Source organism: Bos grunniens, chromosome 6 (genome assembly GCF_055505025.1).
Source record: "Bos grunniens cultivar Pamir isolate PY7600 chromosome 6, Bosgru_T2T1.0, whole genome shotgun sequence".
Classification (NCBI taxonomy): domain Eukaryota; kingdom Metazoa; phylum Chordata; class Mammalia; order Artiodactyla; family Bovidae; genus Bos; species Bos grunniens.
In genome coordinates, this window is record NC_141170.1 from 53,557,560 (window position 1) to 53,581,766 (window position 24,207).

The following is a 24,207-nucleotide window of genomic DNA, read 5'->3' on the forward strand; positions in this document are numbered from 1 at the left end:
TTCAGCTTCAGCATCATTCCCTCCAAAGAAATTCCAGGGCTGATCTCCTTCAGAATGGACTGGTTGGATCTCCTTGCAGTCCAAGGGACTCTCAAGAGTCTTCTCCAACACCACAGTTCAAAAGCATCAATTCTTCAGCGCTCAGCCTTCTTCACAGTCTAACTCTCACATACATACATGACCACAGGAAAAACCATAGCCGTGACTAGACGGACCTTTGTTGGCAAAGTAATGTCTCTGCTTTTGAATATGCTACCTAGGTTGGTCATAACTTTCCTTCCAAGCAGCAAGCGTGTTTTAATTTCATGGCTTCAGTCACTATCTGCAGTGATTTTGGAGCCCAATAAAATAAAGTCTGACACTGTTTCCACTGTTTCCCCATCTATTTCCCATGAAGTGATGGGACTGGATGCCATGATCTTCGTTTTCTGAATGTTGAGCTTTAAGCCAACTTTTTCACTCTCCACTTGCACTTTCATTAAGAGGCTTTTGAGTTCCTCTTCACTTTCTACCATAAGGGTGGTGTCATCTGCATATCTGAGGTTATTGATATTTCTCTGGGCAATCTTGATTCCAGCTTATGTTTCTGCCAGTCCAGCGTTTCTCATGATGTACTCTGCATATATCAGCTCCTTACAAATGGGAGAACTGGGTGAAAGGAGTATCAGGGCACTTTTTAATATGTTGCTTTAGCTGTATCTGTCCCTGTAAATATAAACTGGATGTGTTTTTCTTGCATGAGGTATAAAGGTTCATTTATCAATGATTCTCTGCCCTTAGAGCAAAAGGCTGAGACTCCCATGTTGTGAGCTCAATGAAGGGAAACATGGGGTGAATTTTTCTGATCTATGAGCTGGGGTTGTATTCATATCACAGCTGCCTTTTAAAACTGCCTGGAGAGCTGCAGCAACAGTTTAAAAGTCTAGCAGGAATGGCAAGAACAAGAAAGGGTAGACAAGAGTAGGAATCATTTTCTGGTAAAACCCCAAATATATCAAAACCACAAGTTTATATCACAAATACATTTATTGGAAATGGTGCTGGAAACTGAATTTAGGACAGTAGGGGAAATTAACTACTCACAACAGTGTATGAGAGCAGAGAAGGAAAAAAAGATAAAATTTAAATGTAAATCAAAAATGAAATGAAGCAAAGTGAATATTTACATGAAATATTTTATAAAAGAGATATGATCAAACCTGAGAAATTAAAAGTATGTCTGCCCATGCCAAGTCGCTTCAGTCATATCCAGCTCTGCGACCCTATGGACAGTAGCCTGCCAGGCTCCTCTGTGCATGGAATTCTCCAGGTGAGAATACTGGAGTGGGTTGCCATTTCCTCCTCCAGGGGATCATTTCAATCCAGGGATCAAACTTCCATTGCAGGCAGATTCTTTACTGCTGAGTCATGGGGAAAGCCCAATCAAAGGTATACTATAGATTAATAAAAAGTAGATTTAATTTTTTATTTCAAATATGGTCTGTAATCACTATCCTTGAAAGTTCAGTTTTTCATGCATTAGTCTTGCAAATATACATATACATATATATTTCTTTTCAAATATTATGACTTTAAAAATTTTGACTGTAAAAATTTTTCTCATATCTCTACTTCTTTAGTAGTAAATGTCTAAAATAAAAAAATATTTTAATGTTCTGAAAAATATGTAAACATAGTTAGGATTCAGGGAAAGATCTAGAACAAAGTAAAACAATGTATTGATTCAGAAGAGAATTTGCATTAAATTGAGTGCTTTCTGCAGATGTAGGTGTAGCAGTCAAAACAGTTTTGAGAGACCACTAGAGATTTCTATCATCAATGTAATTTCATAGTTATCATTTTTCGTTCAACCTTTCATTTATCTCCTGCAACCAGTGAATCTTTTTTGTTAAGTTCTTTCTGCTACATTTCTGTCCTCACTTTGAAGTCTAAAACCTATGCTGTAGTCTTAGAATTTCTCCTTAATTAGAAGTCAAGATCTCCTATAATTGTATCAAAGTGCCTATCATAAGAGTTAATAATCATTAAATTTATTTATCTATTTACTAGTTTACTTGTAACTGTAAGATCATGAGAAATTAGTTGAAACCATGAGAAATGAGTTGAAATGATAGAAGGGAAAGATTCTGGGTGCAAAATAAAGCAATTTTAAAATTTTTATTTATTTATTTTGAAATTAATTAATTTATTTTAATTGGAGGCCAATTAGTTTACAATATTGTAGTGATTTTTGCCCTATATTGACGTGAATCAGCCATGGGTGTACATGTGTTCCCCATCCTGAACCCTCCTCCCACCTCTCTCCCCATCCCATCCCTCTGGGTAATACCAGTGCACCAGTCCTGAGCACCCTGTCTCATGCATGAAACCTGGACTGGTGATCTGTTTCACATATAATATACATGTTTCAATGCTATTCTCTCAGATCATCCCACCCTCGCCTTCTCCCACAGAGTCCAAAAGACTGTTCTATACATCAGTGTCTCTTTTGCTGTCTCGTATACAGGGTTATCATTACCATCTTTCTAAATTCCATATATATGCATTAGAATATTGTCCTGGTGTTTTTCTTTCTGGCTTACTTCACTCTGTATAATAGGTTCCAGTTTCATCCACTTCATTAGAACTAATTCAAATGTATTCTTTTTAATGGCTGAGTAATACTCCATTGTGTATATGTGCCACAGCTTTCTTATCCATTCATCTGCTGATGGACATCTAGGTTGCTTCCATGTCCTGGCTATTATAAACAGTGCTGCGATGATCATTGGGGTACACGTGTCTCTTTCAATTCTGGTTTCCTCAGTGTGTATGCCCAGCAGTAGGATTGCTGGGTCATATGGCAGTTCTATTTCCAGTTTTTTAAGAAATCTCCACACTGTTCTCCATAGTGGCTGTACTAGTCTGCATTCCCACCAACAGTGTAAGAGGGTTCCCTTTTCTCCACACCCTCTCCAGCATTTATTGTTTGTAGATTTTTTTGATAGCAGCCATTCTGACCGGCATGAGATGGTACCTCATTGTGGCTTTGATTTGCATTTCTTTGATAATGAGTGATGTTGAGCATCTTTTCATGTGTTTGTTAGCCATCTGTATGTCTTCTTTGGAGAAATGTCTGTTTAGTTCTTTGGTGCATTTTTTGATTGGGTCATTTATTTTTCTGGAATTCAGCTGCAGGAGTTGCTTGTGTATTTTTGAGATTAATTCTTTGTCAGTTGCTTCATTTGCTATTGTTTTCCCCCATTCTGAAGGCTGTCTTTTCACCTTGCTTATAGTTTCCTTTGTGTGCAAAGGCTTTTAAGTTTAATTAGGTCCCATTTGTTTATTTTTGCTTTTATTTCCAATATTCTGGGAGGTGGGTCATAGAGGATCCTGCTGTGATTTATGTCAGAGAGTGTTTTGCCTGATTTCCTCTAAGAGTTTTATAGTTTCTGGTCTTAGGTTTAGATCTTTAATGCATTTTGAGTTTACTTTTGTGTATGGTGTTAAAAAGTGTTCTAGTTTCATTCTTTTACAAGTGGTTGACCAGTTTTCCCAGCACCACTTGTTAAAGAGATTGTCTTTTCTCTGTTGTATATTCTTGCCTCCTTTGTCAAAGATAACGTGTTCATAGGTGTGTGGGTTTATCTCTGGGCTTTCTATTTTGTTCTGTTGATCTATATTTCTGTCTTTGTGCCAGTACCATACTGTCTTGATGACTGTAGCTTTGTAGTATAGCCTGAAGTCAGGCAGGTTGATTCCTCCAGTTCCATTCTTCTTTCTTAAGATTGCTTTGGCTATTTGAGGTTTTTTTTAATTTACATACAGATTGTGAAATTATTTGTTCTAGTTCTCTGAAAAATACCGTTGGTAGCTTGATAGGGATTACACTGAATCTATAGATTGCTTTGGGTAGTATACTTTTTCACTATATTGATTCTTCCAATCCATGAACATGGTATATTTCTCCATCTGTTTGTGTCATCTTTTATTTCTTTCATCAGTGTTTTATAGTTATCTATATATAGGTCTTTTGTTTCTTTAGGTAGATTTATTCCTAAGTATTTTATTCTTTTTGATGCAATGGTGAATGGAATTGTTTCCTTAATTTCTCTGTTTTCTCATTATTAGTGTGTAGGATGCAAGGGATCTGTGTGTTAATTTTATAGCTTGCAACTTTACTGTATTCATTGATTAACTCTAGTAATTTTCTGGTGGAGTCTTTAGGGTTTTCTGTGTAGAGGATTATGTCATCTGCAAACAGTGAGAGTTTTACTTCTTCTTTTCCAATCTGGATTCCTTTTATATCTTTTTCTTTTGATTGTTGTGGGCAACAATTGTTGTGGGCAATTGATTGTTGTGGGCAAAACTTCCAAAACTATGTTGAATAGTGGTGGTGAGAGTGGGCACCCTTGTCTTATTCCTGACTTTAGGGGAAATGCTTTCAATTTTTCACTATTGAGGATAATGTTTGCTATGGGTTTGTTATATACAGCTTTTATTATGTTGAGGTATGTTCCTTCTATTCCTGCTTTCTGGAGGGTTTTTATCATAAATGAATGTTGAATTTTGTAAAAGGCTTTCTCTGTATCTATTGAGATAATCATATGGTTTTTATCTTTCAATTTGTTAATGTGGTGTATTACAGTGTTTAATTTGTGGATATTAAAGGATCCTTGCATTCCTGGGATAAAGCCCACTTGGTCATGATGTATGATCTTTTTACTATGTTGTTGGATTCTGTTTGCTAGAATTTTGTTAAGGATTTTTGCATCTATGTTCATCAGTGATATTGGCCTGTAGTTTTCTCTTTTTGTGGCATCTTTGTCTGGGTTTGGTATTAGGGTGATGGTGGCCTCATATAATGAGTTCAGAAGTTTACCTTCCTCTGCAATTTTCTGGAAGAGTTGGAGTAAGATAGGTGTTAGCTCTTTAAATTTTTGGTAGAATTCAACTGTGAAGCATGTAACTGTAAGACCATGAGAAATGAGCTGAAACCATGGGGAATGAGTTGAAATGATAGAAGGGAAAGATTCTGAGTGCAAAATAAAGCAATTTAAAAATTTTTTTTAATTTAGAAAGAATCATATACTATAAATAAAAGGATAGCTCATGAAGCCTTCTCCAGCTTCCCAGTTTTGACTCACTGATCTTCATACCTTCAGCCACCTTCTACCTCCTGACACCACAACTTAGCATATTTGATTATCTTTATTGTTTATACATGCTTCATGGACAATCATCTCTTTATCTGTTTATTTCCTCTCTAAGATCACGATGACTACATATTATGTCCTTTATATGTCTTTTATCTATGTGTTGTTACATAGATATGCAGTGTAACAATCTACTCAATTACCGGACATAACTGAGCCACTGATCTGATCTGATCTGATCTGAAGGAAGAGAAACAGGAAGAAAGGAGTAAAGAAAGAAAATTTATTTATCAATGTCTCAGTATCTTTTTACATGTAGCCCTCTTCAGAAGTTATACTCCAGTAAAAGTTAATTTTAGAAAAGTTACAGATTTAAGATAGAATGATATAAGGCTTTTGATTTAAATATGGGGCAGTTCAACACCAAAATTTATATATTGGTGTGCTTACATACATATACATAAATATATACATATATCACACACTCACATATATACACACACCAACATATTTTGTATATATATATATGTGTAAGTAAGTGTTAGTCGCTCAGTCGTGCCTGACTCTTTGTGAACCCATGGACTGCAGCCCACCAGGCTCCTCTGTCTGTGAGATTTTCCAGGCAAGGATACTGGAGTGAGTCGCCATTTCTTTCTCCAGGTGATTTTCCCAACCCAGGAATTGAACCTGGGTCTCCTGCACTGCAGGCAGATTCTTTACAGACTGAGCTACAAGAGAAGCCATATATATATATATGTGTGTATATATATATATGTGTGTGTGTATATATATATATATATATATATATATACACATACAAACACACACACATACCCAAATCATGCACACATGTATATATAAATGTAAGTATGTATACATACTAATATGAAACATATATTCTATTATATATATGATACAATAAAAAGTTGAAATGACTTTATATTTTGTAAAAGTAGCACTGACTATTTAACGGGTAGGTTTCCTTATATTTTTTTATACATTATTATATTTCCTCAAATGTGTAACTTGAGACTGGTACATGACAAGTGTGTAATAAATGCATATAAGATGTGAGTCTACTGGCACTACTCAAGATATCAAACAATCTTAAATTAAATTGAAAATTGTTTCATTGGTTTTTGAATGGCATTTTATTATTGGAATGGTTATTAGCATGGAATTTTTAAGTCAGAAAAAAATGTCTGAGTATAATTCTCTCTCTAAGTAGCTGTTGAATTTAGATGAGGTAAAATGAATATAATTATGCACAGTTCACAGGGTGATCATGAAAATATATATAAAAATTTAACCCAGTCCATGCATATAGTAAATGCTTAATAGGTGATAAGTTCCTTTTATTATCACACAATGGGAATTCAAGTGATAGGACAAGTACTAAAGGGTTGCTATATAAGTTTCTAAAAGTTCCTAATTATATGTTAGGTGTAGAGTAATCATAACATTTTCCAAAGCACACACTGTCAGGAAACAGCATTCCAGTCATGGGTGATGAAGTTAATTACTTTAGGAGATTTCTTTTTTCCTGTTATACTAATGTAGACCAAATTTATTTTTAAGAAGACATTGATACTATCATCAAATTAGAATATCAATAAGCTCCATTTTATAAGTACAGAGTTTCTTTCTGAAGCTGATCCAAGAGATTCACTGTGGCTCAACTGGGTAAAGAATCTGCCTGCAATGTGGGAGACCTGGGTTAGATCCCTGGGTTGGGAAGATCCCCTGGAGAAGGGAAAGGCTATCAGCTCCAGTATTCTGACCTAGAGAATTCCATGGGCTGTATAGTCCATGGGGTCGCAACTGAGTGACTTTCACTTTCACTTTTCAAGAGATTCAGGGAAAGACAGCAAAAGTTTGTAGTACTGCCAACAAGTCTCTTCATGCATTTACCTTTAGGATGTTGTAGATGAAAAATACTGGATTGTTGACTATGAGAACTGAACTCTATTAGAAATAAAAGAAAATGATTTTTATGCTTTTAACATCTAAATCGGAAAACTTGCCTTAATTTTTCTCCATTTATAATTAATTTAATTCTGGAGTCTATCATCATGATAATTTTCCTATGTGTAATTTATCCCAGGTTATCCATAGGTGTAAAGATAATACTTTATCTCATATTTGAGTATGGCAGGATTTGTATGGCATTATCCTTGATCATCAAGAGGCTTTTTAGTTCCTCTTCACTTTCTGCCATAAGGGTGGTGTCATAGGAACTAAAAAGCCTCTTGATGAAAGTGAAAGTAAAGAGTGAAAAAGTTGGCTTAAAGCTCAACATTCAGAAAATGAAGATCATGGCATCCGGTCCCATCACTTCATGGGAAATAGATGGGGAAACAGTGGAAACAGTATCAGACTTTATTTTTTTGGGCTCCAAAATCACTGCAGATAGTGAATACAGCCATGAAATTAAAAGACACTTACTCCTTGGAAGGAAAGTTATGACCAATCTAGATAGCATATTGAAAAGCAGAGACATTACTTTGCCAACAAAGGTCCGTCTAGTCAAGGCTATGGTTTTTCCTGTGGTCATGTATGGATGTGAGAGTTGGACTGTGAAGAAGGCTTAGCACCAAAGAATTGATGCTTTTGAACTGTGGTGTTGGAGAAGACTCTTGAGAGTCCCTTGGACTGCAAAAAGATCCAACCAGTCCATTCTGAAGGAGATCAGCCCTGGGATTTCTTTGGAAGGAATGATGCTAAAGCTGAAACTCCAGTATTTTGGCCACCTCATGCGAAGAGTTGACTCATTGGAAAAGACTCTGATGCTGGGAGGGATTGGGGGCAGGAAGAGAAGGGGACGACAGAGGATGAGATGGCTGGATGGCATCACTGACTCGATGGACGTGAGTCTGAGTGAACTCCGGGAGTTGGTGATAGACAGGCAGGCCTGGTGTGCTGCGATTCATGGGGTCGCAAAGAGTCGGACACGACTGAGTGACTGAACTGACTGATCCTTGATCATAATCTTCTGTGATTATCATTTTCTGATGCTCTATGTAGGTCCATATTATTTATATAGAACAAACTGTTGGGAGCTGTTGGGTCATTGGTAGAGTGGGAAAACACATAGCAATGTAACAACTCCTCATGAATTAGAAGTTACAATATGATTTGAATGTTTCATTTGAAGACATAAAAGCTTCTGGAACCAACAGAAAGGTTATTAAATACCCCAGGATGGCAAGGACAACTTTATAAAGAAAGTGTTATTTGAGTTTATTTTTTAAGAACAAGGTTTAAATGAGAGGACATTTTATATAGAAGGCTCCCCCAGTGGCTCAGCTATAAAGAACCCACCTGCCAATGCAGGAAACTCAGGAGACATGAGTTCCATCCTTGGGTCAGGAAGATGCCCTAGAGAAGGAAATGGCAACCCACTTCATCATTCTTGCCTGGAAAATCCCATGGACAGAGAAGCCTGACAATCCATCTCAGAGTCACAAATATGTCTGAAATGACTTGGCGACTAAACAACAACAATTTTATATAGTGGAAAAAGCAAGTTATCCCCCCCACCCCCAAAAAACCTGAAAGAAGATGACATGAAATTGAGTATGGTTATGGCTGAGATACACCATGTGGGGCAAGATTGGGTCAATTGGAAAGATGACAAAGATCATGAAAGAGCTGATGTGCTATGCCATGGTTTTCAAACTCGGTCTTTGGGGAAAGGATAGTCTTTGAGGAAAATTTTGATCAGAGAAGAGACATCACATATTTTTTTACTAGTAGTGTCATGGAGGCTATATAGGAGTTGGTGAGACTAGAAGCAGCAAAGCTTGAAGAGGCCATTCCAAATGTCATTGCCAGTGAGGACGGAGAGGGGAAGAAAAGTCAAGAACTGTAGGATAGAGTCAGCAGGACCTGGTCAGCAATTAAAATGCTGAATATGAGGAAGAAGTTCAGACTGAGACTATAAGTTTGACAATTGGCAAAATGACGGTGTCTTTTACCAAGTCTAGAAACAGAGGAGGCAGAATTTTGAATATCTGAAGCCATGGCCTACACGAGCCTTTGAAATTGTATTTTCAATGTCTGTACTTCTATTACATTTAAATACTTTCTTTCCACACAGTAGTAAAAAGAACTGCAAAATTATTTTGCAGAGTAAATGAAAATATCGCTGTCCACAGCAGTGTTCTGTGAGGATGGTGAAAAGGTCATAAAGGAAAAAATCAACTAGTATACTTTAACTTAAGCACCTTATTTTATAGTAAAGAAAATGAATAGGGAAATTCTTTGAATCCCTTGTATTAGAAATATATATACAATATGTATACATATATATGATTTGTAGTCCTTAATGCATTAAGAATACTCCATTTATGTTGATTTATAAAATAATTCTTTATGTTAAAAAGGTAAAAGTTTATCCTTATTATATGTTGGCTTACATGTGTTCTCAGTCGCTTCAGTCTTGTCTCTTTGCAGTCCCATGGACTGTATCCCGCCAGGCTCCTCTGTCCATGGAATTCTCCAGGCAAGAATACTGGAGTGGGTTGTTAGTCCCGATCTTCCTGACCCAGAGATCAAACTTGCATTTCCTGAAGCTCCTGCAATGCAGGTGGATTCTAAAGAATCCATTGCTGAGTCATTGGGGAGTTCCCATTATATATTGTGCATGAGAATATTTATTTTTATTATGTATTGGGGGAGAAAAATATAAATTTATATCAGCATAGTTTATAAATTCTCATAACTTAGTTGGTAAGCTGGTTTCTATTAGTACTTAGAGAACAATTTAGGATTTTGAGTTGGTGATTAATAATCTCCATGTTTCTAGCTAACCCAGGGACACTAGATCTTTAATAACCTGTGCTCAGGCTGCACTTTGACCTCTTAGGGTTCTAGGGCATCTGATGTGCTCTGTATGCCATTCTTAACAACTTGGTATGGGATGGAACACTAGGAGCTCCTCATAAAAGAATCTAACATGTAGTAGCAGAAGTGAGAACTTAGAGAATTCTTCATTTTTTCCCTTGTCAGAGTCCCAACATAACCTTGAGGAACATAAATTGCTCCTGGTACCACTAACCAGCCTCCCTTGGGAAACATTCTCTCCCTTGTCTGTCAGGCAGGGGATGTCTCTGAACTGTACTTAGTAAGCCCTGAGTAGCTATTTGTTAATTGAACCAAACGGTCTGACTAAATCCATGAGAATCAATGTGCATTCATTCTCCTCTTCCTTTTTTTCTTTGGTTTCTTTTACTAGTGCTTTGGGGAGAGAAGAATGTCTTCAGCTTCCTCACAAGAGTAAGCTGAATCATTATATATCGAAGGAAGACATTTCAAAGAGAGAGACAAATCTTCTACCTGACAGTGGTTCTAAGGACCAGAACAGTCCCAAATCCTGTCGAGGACAGATAAACTCTCCAGTGATATCAAAATCAGATTGATTTGAAACCCCTAATCAGTGACTGTCATGATGGGGTATGTTTAGTTTATCCTTTGAGGACTTTGTATCCTGTCCATAAACATATAGGCAACTTGATCTTGTTTAAGTGTGCTAGTGTTAGACTCTCAGTCATGTCTGACTCTTTGCAATCCCATGGACTGTAGCCCTCCAAGCTTCTTTGTCCTTGGAATTCTCCAGGCAAGAATACTGGAGTGGGTAGCCATACCCTTCTCTAGGGGATCTTTCTGACATGGGGATTGAACCTGGGTCTCCCATATTGCAGTGGATTCTTTACCATCTGAGCCACCAGGGAAGCCTTTGATTCTTGTTTGGGATCCCCAGATGGGCTATACTTTTTAAATCAATGCATTTTCATTAGGGGGAAAAATAAAAGATAAAAGATAAATAAAAATAAAAAATAAAAGATAGATAAACAAACTAGAAGAACAAACAGAATATATAAAAATTCAAAAATTTTAAAGCATCAGGAATCTCATACTGAGAGGAAATTTCATGTATTCAATATATGTTTATGTTTCATGTTTCCAAATCATCACAAGGAATCAAAGACCAAAACTTAAAAATACCATGAAAAGTGATTGTATGAAAACACAGTTCATACTGATTTTATTCTTCTTCTTAACTCTTTCTGATTTTATGGGCACTGTATTTATCAAACATGTGTTGAGTGTCTACTGGGAGGAAGATTTTGGGTAAGGAGCAGCAATTCTTTTGTGGTAGAATGGTGACGAATAATATTATCAGATTCAATGTTTCCAACTTTGAATAGGAACAGTAAGTGCCATGTAAACAAAAATAACTTAGAAAGTATTCGTTGACTTGAACAAACTTGACTGATGACAAATGGCACATGTAGGTGTTTTGGGAATAATCCCAGGAAGCACAGTGTCTTTGTTGTTGCTGAGAGTAAAGCAAAACACAGCAATGACTAACTTGTCTTAAAACATGTGCGTGACAGTCTATTCGTGCTACACAGTGAGCAAAATTATTAGCATCTTGATCTTTCTGAAGAGATGTCATCTACAATTTGATTTTACTTTTTGTATTGTGAGCTCACATACTACTTAATATTACCATTAATATCAAAATTACAGGGGTGAAGACAGTAGAGCTTGTTGTTTGGATGATTAGCTCCAATTAATTAATATATTTTAATACAACTAATATCTTTCCCAAGTCCTTAATTATTATTGTCTTTTCTTCTTAGAGTAAGTGAATGATATTTGATACACAATCATTTGGGAAGTGATATCAACAGACACTAGCTGAAGGACAAAATGTCCAGGGAGGACAGCCAAAGCAGGGTACCATCATGAGCAGGTTACTGCTGAGTACAGTTGGGGTTTCATCCCATGGAGGTCATCTGGGAAATGGTGTAGAGCATGCCTGAGAGTTGTGTCCGTTGAGAGAGAGATCAAGTTGAGTTATATTTCCTCCAACTCATCAGTCATTTGTTGATGGCTGTTCCCAGGAGCACAGACTTTTCTGCAATTCCTTTCCGCCTTGTGCAGCCAGGGAAAGCCCTCAAGGAGAGAATCACAGAAGCTTGCACCAGAACAGCCCAGCATGGCAAGGAATCATGATTGTCAAGAGAATATGGACAAAGGACTGGCAGCAGATGCTCCATTGGTCTTCTATGGACGTATACTATTGTAAATGTTGTTAACGTAATTATTTAAACTATCAAATTTTTGACTTGGAATCATCATTTATTTTAGTAAAAGTGATGGAAACAATATTTTGCACGTAACTCGGAATTTCTCTCCTCTCCAGGAACTTTCCTGCCTCTAGACCTGAAAACCTACTTCCATTTATTTCAACACTCTTCTCACTTGACATAATTAAGGATAGTCCCTCCTCCTTCCCTCCGTGTATATATTGTGAGCCTTTTTAATGAATGCATTACACGCTTACCCAGGAATATTTCTCTCTTATTGATCTTGCCTCCTAAAAATTCAGCTGCTCCCTTAGTCCCTTCTGTCTGCATTGGCAGATGCTTAACTATCTTCTACCTTAAACCAGCAAGCAAAAAACTGTCTCTCCAGTTCCCCTACCTTCCCCTGTTGCTAGAGTCCCCTCCTCTTTCACAATCAAGCTTCTCAAAGAGTATATAAAATCACTCCAGCCTTTTCCTCTTCTAGAAATCCCCTCTCTCCAAGCTGGTCACTGCACACATTTTTTATTTTACTGATGGCTCCCAGGTCTCTAACTTCAGTTACTGTTCCATACCTCAGATTACTGGATTTCTTAGCAGCAGTGACTGCATAACTCATTTCTTCACAGGGTGTAAGTTGCCTTTGAAGACTAGTCTCTAGTTTTCGGGACACTTTATTTTCCTCTACTTTTTGCGAATATGCTTAACAGGAGAATATCCCTTGCAATGCATATGTTCTTTATCTATGTTTATGAAGTCAACGAACTTTGAAATCATTTTCTTTAGGGCAACTTTGTATACCTGTGTTCTGTGTCTTGAGGTGTTTCTTTTACTGCTTAGAGCTTTGAGGGTAATCTTATTTTTTTCTCTTTATATTCTTAGTAGGCACCTCAATACATTCATTAGGATGACCATATTCTACCTTACTTTTTACTTGTCATGTGGTGTGTAAGTGGGTATTCTTTCATATTCTTAGCATGAATATTTTCATGTATTTTTATCATCACTATTTTCTAACTTAACAACTCCAGACTGAGGAGAATACTTCCATTTGCCTATATTTGGGTAAAGACTACCTTAACATTTTAATTTCTCTCCTCTAGTACATTTTAAGTCAATATCTATAATGACTAAAATTTTATTCAGTTGTTTGAGTAAATGTGAGAGTATGATTGATTTGGTATGAATAAGAGGAAAAAACATATATAAGTCAGACCCAGGACCAGCTATATAAGTTGTGAGACCCAGTCCAGGATGAAAATGTAGGGTGCTTTATTCAGAACATAATTAAGAATTTCAGGGAAGTGGAAAGAGAACATTAGACCAAGCACAGGACTCTTCTGAGCACAAATTGTATAGCTATGGAACAGACCCTGTACAGATATTTGGGGGCAGGTGGCAGCTGAGAATTAACTTTATAGATGAGTTTCAAAACAAAATTTCATGAGTACCATTTTTTGGAATAAAATAGTATATAAAATAACAAAGTTGAATGAATATATTTATCTGGAACACCATACTATGCTTTGGCACAGAGTATTGTGGAGAGTAGAATATGTCATTAATAAGAAAACAGTTTTAAATTAATTCTTGACTGAGATCCAATACTTTGTTTACCTTGAGTGCTCAGGAACAGATTGCATGGGTCCTAAAACCTGACTATGTCTACTCTACAAAGTGTGCGTTGTGGGGCACATTTCCTTAACTATCCATATGTCAGTATTTAAGTGTATTGGGATGATAGCAGAGACTCTATCTCACAGATTTGTCATGCAGTTATTATATGTTAAGACCTTTGAAGAGTAAACGTTCAGGCTACTCTGTTATTTCAAAATTCTTTTGCTTTAGTAGATACTATAACCTAATTGCTGTCTTATGGTTGTGAATTAATGTCCAGTATAATGTTAAAATATTTCATGATATTGTTTGTGTAGAGTTACACATTTGTCACTTAGCAGTTAAGACATTAAGTTCATGATGGTAGAAATTAATGATGTAATTTTTTTCTTGTAAGAATATTGAAAGGGCTTTATTTTTAATTTTTTACTTTGAGCTTTCCCCCATCGCCATTTGGCTTATTTGAAAATCAGAAATCTAAATCACCTGTTTAGCAGAGCAATCCAGCTAATTATGCTACACTTTATAAGTTACATAACTTCCAAATCTAATTCAATTTAATTTTAGCAGTTCAGGCATTCTTAAATACATTTAAAAGCAATCTTTTTTGGAAGTAATCCTTGTGATTAAGGAATGTTATTTGCTTTTTTGTGTCACTGAATGATAAACCTTTTTATATTAATATGAATTATGTTTGTTTATAGTGATTATCAATGTGTTTGTGCGTTATTGAGAAGATACAGTAGTTTACAGTCTACAAACTAAATCTCTACCATCATGAAATACTATCTGAAATATTTGGTTTAATGATCAATTTTAGGACTGTATCAAACAGTAAGGATAGTAAGTGTATTTTATTTTCCATACTGGTACATTTAAGATAGTTTCTGAGAAACCATTCTGAGCTGAAAACAAAAGGCTGTCATAGTTTAATTTAGCATTTAGGACTGTGAGACCCTAGGGAATAATTAAGCCATATAGCTATATTTGTTGGTTGTGAACGTTGAAAAGAAAGCAAACAGCAATATTCCCGATTATCACAGAACTTTCTCACCATGCCATACTCTTGACCGCTTCTCTCGCTCTGGTTATCATAATATAATATCTATATTCAATCTCTTTTTCTCATACCAGACAGTATTACCGAAGTCTTCACTAACATCTATGTGACCAGTTTTGGCCCTGTCTCAGATACAGACATGGTAAGTTTTTCATAATATTTTTACTTCATATAATGGGAAGTGTGGGAGATAATTCAAAATAAACACATATTTTTAGTGTTATAGATTACGTATCTGTCTCATGCCTGTTTTGCCTGTTTGCTGTGCATAGTCGCTCAGTCATGTCTGACTCTTTGCAACCCCATGGATTGTAATCTGCCAGGCTCCTCTGTCCATGGGGATTCTCCAGGCAAGAATACTAAAGTGGGTTGCCATGCCCTCCTCCAGGGGATCTTCCCAACCCAGGGCTCTAACCCAGGTCTCCCACATTGCAGGTGGATTCTTTACCATCTGAGCCACCAGGGAAGCCCCATGCCTGTATTAGTTTGCCCAAATACATGGAGAGTTAAGGCTGTTAATCTGCTTGTAGAACGGTGTACCATTGTAACTTAAGTGGTCAGATTAACTCTTTATATTTTATATTATTTTCAAAGCTTTCTACCCAGCTACAGTGTGGCAAACAATTGTTTAAACAAAGTAATGATATTACTGAGAAGCATTTTCTAAGATTAAAACCCCTACTTGACTTCCATATGTCCGTACAGTTTCATAGATAATTGCTTCTTACAGGTTGTGGTCATGATCAGTGTTACAAATGGAAACCTTCTACTGCCATTGAATAAGGTGGATTTCTGGTCATACTGGTCGTATCAATAAATACAGTACAGGTGGCAGAGGATGAGATGGTTAGATAGCATCACCAACTCAATGGACATGGATCTGAGCAAACTCTGGAAGATAGTGAAGGACAGGGAGGCCTGGTGGGATGCAATCCATGGGGTTGCAAAAAGTCAGACACGACTTAGCATCTGAACAGCAACAAACACTCCTCATTTATAATAGATACATATAAATCAATCTAAGAAAACTAGAATCTTAACGCTTGAATTCTATGGAACTGGTCTTTATTTTTCTTTAAAATGAGATCAGGAGAAGAGGGAGAGTGGTCCATTGGGTTAGAAATCAGTGCACTAGACCAATCATCACTAAATTCTTGGTTGAGCACAAGAATTTATTAGACTACTTGCAGCATCTTCTACTGCTACCTATAGTGCTGTACTATAGAAATTTTTTCTTTAAATAATTTTTCATCCACCTTTCTTGCTGTCAGAAAATGAGAATTAGAGGAGATGCCCTTGTCCCAGGCTTTGCCTGGCCATCCTCCATCATGTCATCCTCCCCAGTTTCTTCCTTTTATCTCATATCCCATGGGGAAGGATGACAAGCATGGATGTTTTCCATCTGGATAAATATGGGTTTAAAACTAAAGGGTTTCCTTTCTTGCAGATGCTCATAAACAAGATTGGCCAGGTTTTTTTTGAACTATACTATAGTTAATTTACAATATTGTGTTAGTTTCAGGTGTATAGCCTAATGATTCAGTTACTTTGTTTTCAGATTATTTTCCATTATAGGTTATTATAAGATATTGAACATAGTTCCCTGAGCTATACAGTAAATCCTCATTGCTTATCTATGGCATGTATAGTAGTTTTTATCTGTTAATCATATATTCTTCATTTATCCTTCCCCCACCTCTGTTAATCATATATTCCTAAATTATCCTTCCCCCACCTTCCCTTTGGTAACCTTAAGTTTGTTTTCTATGTCTGTGAATCTGTTTCCATTTTGTATATACATGCATTTGTATTATTGCTTAGATTCCACATATAAGTGATATGATATAGTATTTGTCTTTCTATCTGACTGGAGCCTGGTGGGCTACAGTCCCTGGGGTCACGAAGAGTCGGACATGACTGGGCGACTTCATGACTTCACGACGATGACAATCCTGTTGTGTGTGTGTGTGTGTGTGTGTGTGACATCTTCTTAAGCCAGTTTTCTATTGACAGACACGTGGGTTGTTTCCACGTCTTGGTTATTCTAAATAGTGCTGATGTGGGGTGCATGTGTCTTTTAAAATTAGAGTATTTGCTTTTTTCCAGATATATTTCCATGAGCGGGATGGCTGAATCATATGGCAACTCGTTTTAGTTTCTTGAGGAACCTCCATACTGTTTTCTGTAGTGACTGCATCACTTTACATTCCTATAATTATACAATTTATTGGGACATACCTACCTTTCCTTTAGGAGTTAGTTATGCCAATTTTATCACAAAAATATGTTTTTCTTCCACCCAGAGTCACTTCTCTGACCTCACAGTCAGAGAACTTGATGAGCATGGATGGCTGAAGATGTCAAGTACAAGAGGGGTGAAAGTGAAAGTCACTCAGTCGTGTCCAACTCTCTGTGACCCCATGGACTATGCAGTCCATGGAATTCTCTAGGCCAGAATACTGGAGTGGGTAGCTGTTCCCTTTTCCAGGGGATCTTCCCAACCCAGGGATTGAACCCAGGTCTCTGCATTGCAGGTGGATTCTTTACCAGCTGAGCCACAAGGGAAGCCCAAGAATACTGGAGTAGGTAGCCTATCCCTTCTCCAGCAGATCTTCCTGATCCAGGAATTGAACCAGGGTCTCCTGCATTGCAGGCTGATTCTTTACCAACAGAGCTATCAGTTTTGGGGAGGTGATTGATACCAAACACTGTAGATCTTTGAAGTTCTTTCAGATTAATATGTGAAACATTAAGTGCTTTCCCTCCAACTTCAGCTTCTACATTAAGTTAAGTGAAGTCTCTCAGTCATGTCTGACTCTTTGCAACCCCATGCATGGAGTAGCCTAGTTGAGGCTACTCCATCCATGGGATTTTCTAAGCAAGAGTACTGGAGTGGGTTGCCATTTCCTTCTCCAGGGAATCTTCCTGACCCAGGGATCGAACCCAGGTCTCCCGCATTGTAGACAGACACTTTACATCTGAGCCACCAGGGAAGCCTGTGCAGCTTGTCTTAGTAAATGCTCCCATGTATTAGAGACACAGTGAGAATGAATACCTGACCTCTATGTGAAGCCAAGTGCAGAGAATCAGAATTGTGCCAAGCACAGTTGAAAGAGTAGCAAAATATTATATAAATTATGGTTCCTATATGGTTACCTTTGGTGTTTTATTACCAGCTAAAACAGAAAGGCAAATGGTATAGGACCCCAAAATATCAAAGTTTCCAATGTTGTAGATTTTGTGTAGTGAACATTTGTGCTAACAGAACTGTGTTAAAGTTTTTGTTTGTTCGTTTTGCAAAGTGAATTATTTTACCTCAAAAAATGTATATATCAAAATATATACTTTTCCTAGACACATGATGTTTGCTACTTGAGGGTTTTAGACAAACAGTCATATATTTTTGGCAAAATGTATGAAGTGACTCTTTTCCAGTGATGATAATGGATTAAGCTAATTCTCCTACTTTTGTTCTGACCATTCTTTGGGATTACCAAAACATTTAGAAATCTGGTAGCTTCAACTCAAAGTGGATCAAAGACTTGACTATAATACCTGAAATCATAAAACTCCTAGAAGAAAATATGAGAGAGAAGCCCTTTGACATTGGTCTTGGTGATGATTTTTTTAAACCTGACACAAAAGCAAAAATAAACAAGTAGGACTGACTGTATCAAACCAAAACCTTCTACACAGCAAAATAAATCAATAAGCTGAAAAGGTAATGTACAGAATGGAAGAAAATTTTTGCAAATTATATATCTGATAAGGGGTCAGCATCCCAAATATATAAAGAACTGCTACAACTCAATAGTAAAAAAGCTTTCATATTTGATGGGATACACATTACATTAAATGTGAAAATGCACTCATTTAATGCAAACTCATTTAGTGCAAACTCTATAGGTTAAATTGAGTTGAGTAGGCAACATTGAGTTGGCAACATTTATAGAACAGTCTATGGACTCTGGGAGAGGGAGAGGGTGGGAAGATTTGGGAGAATGGTATTGAAACATGTATAATATCATGTATGAAACGAGTCGCCAGTCCAGGTTCGATGCACGATACTGGATGCTTGGGGCTGGTGCACTGGGACGACCCAGAGGGATGGTATGGGAAGGGAAGAGGGAGGAGGGTTCAGGATGGGGAACATATGTATACCTGTGGTGGATTCATTTCGATATTTGGCAAAACTAATACAATATTGTAAAGTTTAAAAATAAAATAAAATTTTAAAAAAATTTAAAAATTAAAAAAAAACATGTTTTGTTTTCTTTATGTATTTTGGATTATGTGTGTATGTATGTGAGCAAGTGCACTTGTATACACTATAAATTACCCTAAAATGAAATATATAAACATCTCTGCACCCTCTTGAGCTGCTCAAGACCCTAGATGTTTTTTCCTAGCATATACTGTCCTCGAATCACCTAGCCTAACATCGTCCTATAGAATTCTCTTTGGTCATGTCAAATTTTCTACTTGAATTCCATCTTTATGTGCCTTGTTTACTCATTCCTACCAACAGTTGGCTTGAGGGCAGTGTAATTAATTGCGAGACCATCAACTGGGCACATATTCTATCGTCAGCATCCAGTTAGAGGAAAGAATCCATAACAGTAATTAGAACAGGGAAAATTTAATGAAATGAATTATTAATTCAGACAAGATGGTTAAATAAAATTGTAAAAGGATACTCTAAGCAATGTAGATTTAGCAAATGCAGAAAGTGCAGCATCTGCTTCTCGGGTAAGCATCATGAACAAGGAAGGAACTCAGGACTAGAAGGGAGTCCTTTCCCCCAAGGCCAAGATTTAGAGCTCACCTGAGAGGACTTTTTGGCTAGAGGAGGATATACCTGCCACTGGTGAAGACACAGCCAGTTTAGAAATGTATGAAGGTACATACTGAAGCTGGTCAGAGGAATATCAGGCCTGCTGGCTGAAAACTCACAGCATGGCAGTCCTTTGAAGCTGAACCAAAGGATAACAATGCAGCTAAACCAGGAAGAGAACCAGGAAAGAAAGCCCTCTTTCTTTGCTAAAAATGTGGCAGTCTCCTCTAATGACAGGCCTAACATTACATGAGCTGATGAAGGAGCAGAGTGTACAGAGTGCTTCTCCTATGTCTCAAAGAAAGGGAAAAGAGGATGAATTTGGAGCTGAAGGGTCATTCACTAATAATAGGTGTATATGTGTGATATGAAGAGGCTTTTGAGGGAGAGTCCAGAGATAGTTTGATCACTGAATAGCTACTGTTTGATTTTTGTCCAAATCTAGAGAAGAAAGTGAAAGTTGCTTAATCTATATACATGTGTAACACAGACACAGATACTCCCTCATATTGTAAATCTGTTAGAGAAGACAGAGCTTAATTTCCACACCTGTGAAATAGAAATGATTTGGCCTTCATGTTGTTCACATGGAATGATTTTCAATCGATATTACTCTTGTTGGAAAGCAAGGAAAATAATGAGCAAAAAAGTTTGAATTCATGTTAGCATGGATGGCCAGGTCAGGAAATGAAACTCATGTGTGCTACTCTAAACATAAGGAAATTTATTATGATACAGAGGGGCAAGATACTCATGTTATTACTGCCTATACATAAAACTGGATATGAAGGTATCTAATTTATATCTTACAGAAGCAGTTTTTTAATAGGTAAATAGTAAAGAATAAATTTAATTTCACTTTGGGAGACATAGCTGATACTCTTATTTCCATGCAATGTGCGTACTCGGTAGCAGAACCTAAACTCCTAAGTCTGCCTGTGCAGGTCAGTGATGAGATTTGTTGTGACATTAGCCTGAGAGGAAAAAAGCATCCTAGCAAAAAGAACTAAGACCCAAAGGAGCAAGTACACACACACACACACACACACATACACACTGCTGTCTCAGAATCATTAACTAGCATAATTGCCCAAAGAAAGTTGCAGACCTAAATTATAATTAAAGATTCTAATTGCAGTGTTTGCAATTAAGTTGATTTTTTACAAAAATTCAACTTTAAAAAAATCCATGAGTAAGAAGGTAAACTTGGGAATGTACTAGTAGCTAATTGACAGAGTAGGTAATATCTCATAGCACATTTAAGCAATTTATAACTCCTCAGTGTGTGTTTTTTCCCTTTTTATTTCGTCTGCATAGGAGATCTGTTCCCATTCTAGTAAGCATTTTCACTATGTGAGCATATTCTTCAGACATAGTGGTACAGCCACTAACTATTGCACTGAAACCTAGACTAAGAACCTCAGCCCAAGTGCTTATCTCTTGCACTGATAAGTGTTAGGGTTAGAGCTTAAACAATGGACACTTTGAAGTCATATCAAGATTTCTGATCTAGAGTTTACCATTAGGTCATTAAAAGGAGGAAGTCAGGTAGGTGGTAACCTTGGTTTATTGATCATATAAATCCCCTTGGTAAATAATTGTCTATCTTATGAAAACACAGAGTACATTATCTCTTAGAAACCCTAGAAGTTATTGGGATATTGTGCAGTTCAGTAGTTAGTATCATGACCTAAATCAAATCCCTTACGATTATACAGTGGAAGTGACAAATAGATTCAAGGGATTAGATCTGATAGACAGAGTGCCTGAAGAACTATGGACTGAGGTTTGTGACATTGTACAGGAGGCAGGGATCAAGACCATCCCCAAGGAAAAGAAATGAAAAAAGGCAAATAGTTGTCTGAGGAGGCTTTACAAATAGCTGTGAAAAGAAGAGAAGCAAAAGGTAAAGGAGAAAAGGAAAGATATACCCATTTGAATGCAGAGTTCCAAAGAACAGCTAGGAGAGATAAGAAAGCCTTCCTCGGCAATCAATGCAAAGAAATAGAGGAAAACAATAGAATGGGAAACTAGAGATCTCTTCAAGAAAATCAGAGATACCAGGGGGACATTTCATGCAACAATGAGCACAATAAAGGACAGAAATGGTATGGACCTAACAGAAGTAGAAGATATTAAGAAGCGGTGGCAAGAATACACAGAAGAATGGTACAAAAAAGATCTTCACTACCCAGATAATCACATTGGTGTGATCACTCACCTAGAGCCAGACATCCTGGAATGTGAAGTCAAGTGGGTCTAAGGAAGCATCACTATGAACAAAGCTAGTGGAGGTGAAGGATTTCCAGTTGAGCTATTTCAAATCCTAAAAGATGATGTTGTGAAAGTGCTGCACTCAATATGCCAGCAAATTTGGAAAACTCAGTAGTGGCCTCAGGACTGGAAAAGATCAGTTTTCATTCCAATCCCAAAGAAAGTCAATGCCAAAGAATTCTCAAACTACTGCACAATTGCACTCGTGTCACACTAGCAACGTAGTGCTCAAAATTCTCCAAGCCAGGCTTCAATAATACATGAACCGAGAATTTTCAGATCTTCAAGCTGGTTTTAGAAAAGGCAGAGGAACCAGAGATCAAATTGCCAACATCCACTGGATCATGGAAAAAGCAAGAGAGTTCCAGAAAAACATCTATTTCTTCTTTATTGACTATGCCAAAGCCTTTGACTGTGTGGACCATAACAAACTCTGGAAAATTCTGAAAGAGATGGGAATACAAGGCCACCTGACCTGCCTCTTGAGAAATCTGTATAAAGCTCAGGAAGCAACAGTTATAACTGCACATGGAACAAGACACTGGTTCCAAATTGGGAAAGGAGTATGTCAAGGCTGTATATTGTCAACCTGCTTATTTAACTTATATGCAGAATATATCATGAGAAATGCTGGACTGGATGAAGCTCAAGCTGGAATTAAGATTGCCAGGAGAAATATCAGTAACCACAGATATGCAGATGACACCACCCTTATGGCAGAAAGTGAAGAAGAACTAAAGAGCCTCTTGATGAAAGGGAAAAGGAGAGTGAAATGTTGGCTTAAAACTCAGCATTCAGAAAACTAAGAACATGGCATCTGGTCCCATCACTTCATGGCAAATAGATGGGGAAACAATGGAAACAGTGGCAGACTTTATTTTTTGGGGCTCCAAAATCACTGCAGATGGTGACTGCAGCCATGAAATTAAGAGATCCTTGCTCTTTGAAAGAAAAGTTATGACCAACCTAGAAAGCATATTAAGAAACAGAGACATTACTTTGTCAACATAGGTCTGTCTAGTCAAGGCTATGGTTTTTCCACTTGTCATGTATGGATGTGAGAGTTGGACTATAAAGAAAGCTAAGCACAGAAGAATTGATGCCTTTAAACTGTGGTGTTGCAGAAGACTCTTGAGAGTCCCTTGGACTGCAAGGAGATCCAACCAGTCCATCCTAAAGGAAATCAATCCTGAATATTCATTGGAAGGACTGATTTTGAAGGTGAAACTCCAATACTGTGGCCATCTGATGCGAAGAACTGATTCATTTAAAAAGACCCTCATTCTGGGAAAGACTGAAGGCAGGAGCAGAAGGGGACGACAGAGGATGAGATGGTTGGGTGGCATCATTGACTCAATGGATATGAGTTTGAATAAACTTCGGGAGCTCGTGATGGACAGGGTGGCCTGATTGCTGCAGTCCATGGGGTCACAAAGAGTTGGACACAACTGAGCGACTGAAGTGAACTGAACTGAGTTAACATCATAAGGAGGTTAGAGAATTATTATAGCTTGATATTTGGTTGAAAATTGATCATGAGTTTAACATGTTGATCCTTATCAGCAATTGACATTTGGAAATGTGTCTAAATAAAGAAAATGACTGAAAATGTGGCAAATACTATAGATCAAAGATAATTTAATAATATGTACTCATTTTAAAGCCAGATGTAGAATTTGACTACTGTAAAGTTATTGATATTTTGGAAGCATGAGAATTAGATTTAGGGAATATTCAGCCCGTGTTTTTCAGCACTTTCCTAGCTAAAGTTTTTAATAATTTTCCTCATAATGAGATTAATAGAAATGTTTTGGGATCAGTTGAAGTATTTATTTTAAAAGTTATTTCCTAGGCTCATTCTAAGATCTGTGGAATCAAAATTGCTTGTTGTAGGGCATGACAGTCTGCCTTTTAACAGGTTGAAGTATTCAACTCTATGCTGAGGGAAGCCAAAAACCATCATAGGGTTAAAGGCTTGGGGCATTGGATAGATGATGATACTATTCACTGGGATATGGAACATAGGAAGAAAAGTTTTGTTTGTTTGTGTTTTTGTGTTTGAGGGTGGGGTAATATAGAGGGCATGTGAAGAGTCAGATTTTTTGCAATCTAGTAATTTATATTAGAGGGCAAGAAAAGGATAGAATTGTTTGAAAGCTTCTGTATACCTGGCAAGAAATAATTGCAGACTGG

At 37.1% G+C, this 24,207-nt stretch overlaps 1 protein-coding gene across 2 annotated transcripts in view; it reads left to right on the plus strand.

The window, feature by feature from the left end:
• The window catches only part of GABRA2 (gamma-aminobutyric acid type A receptor subunit alpha2), a 142,265-nt gene that overhangs the window by 42,050 nt on the left and 76,008 nt on the right, over positions 1-24,207 (plus strand). For both annotated transcript variants that reach the window (XM_086407691.1, XM_086407692.1), the window contains exon 4: positions 14,981-15,048. In XM_086407691.1, coding sequence (XP_086263817.1) covers positions 14,981-15,048 — 68 coding nt within the window. The remainder of the gene's footprint in view (positions 1-14,980; positions 15,049-24,207) is intronic.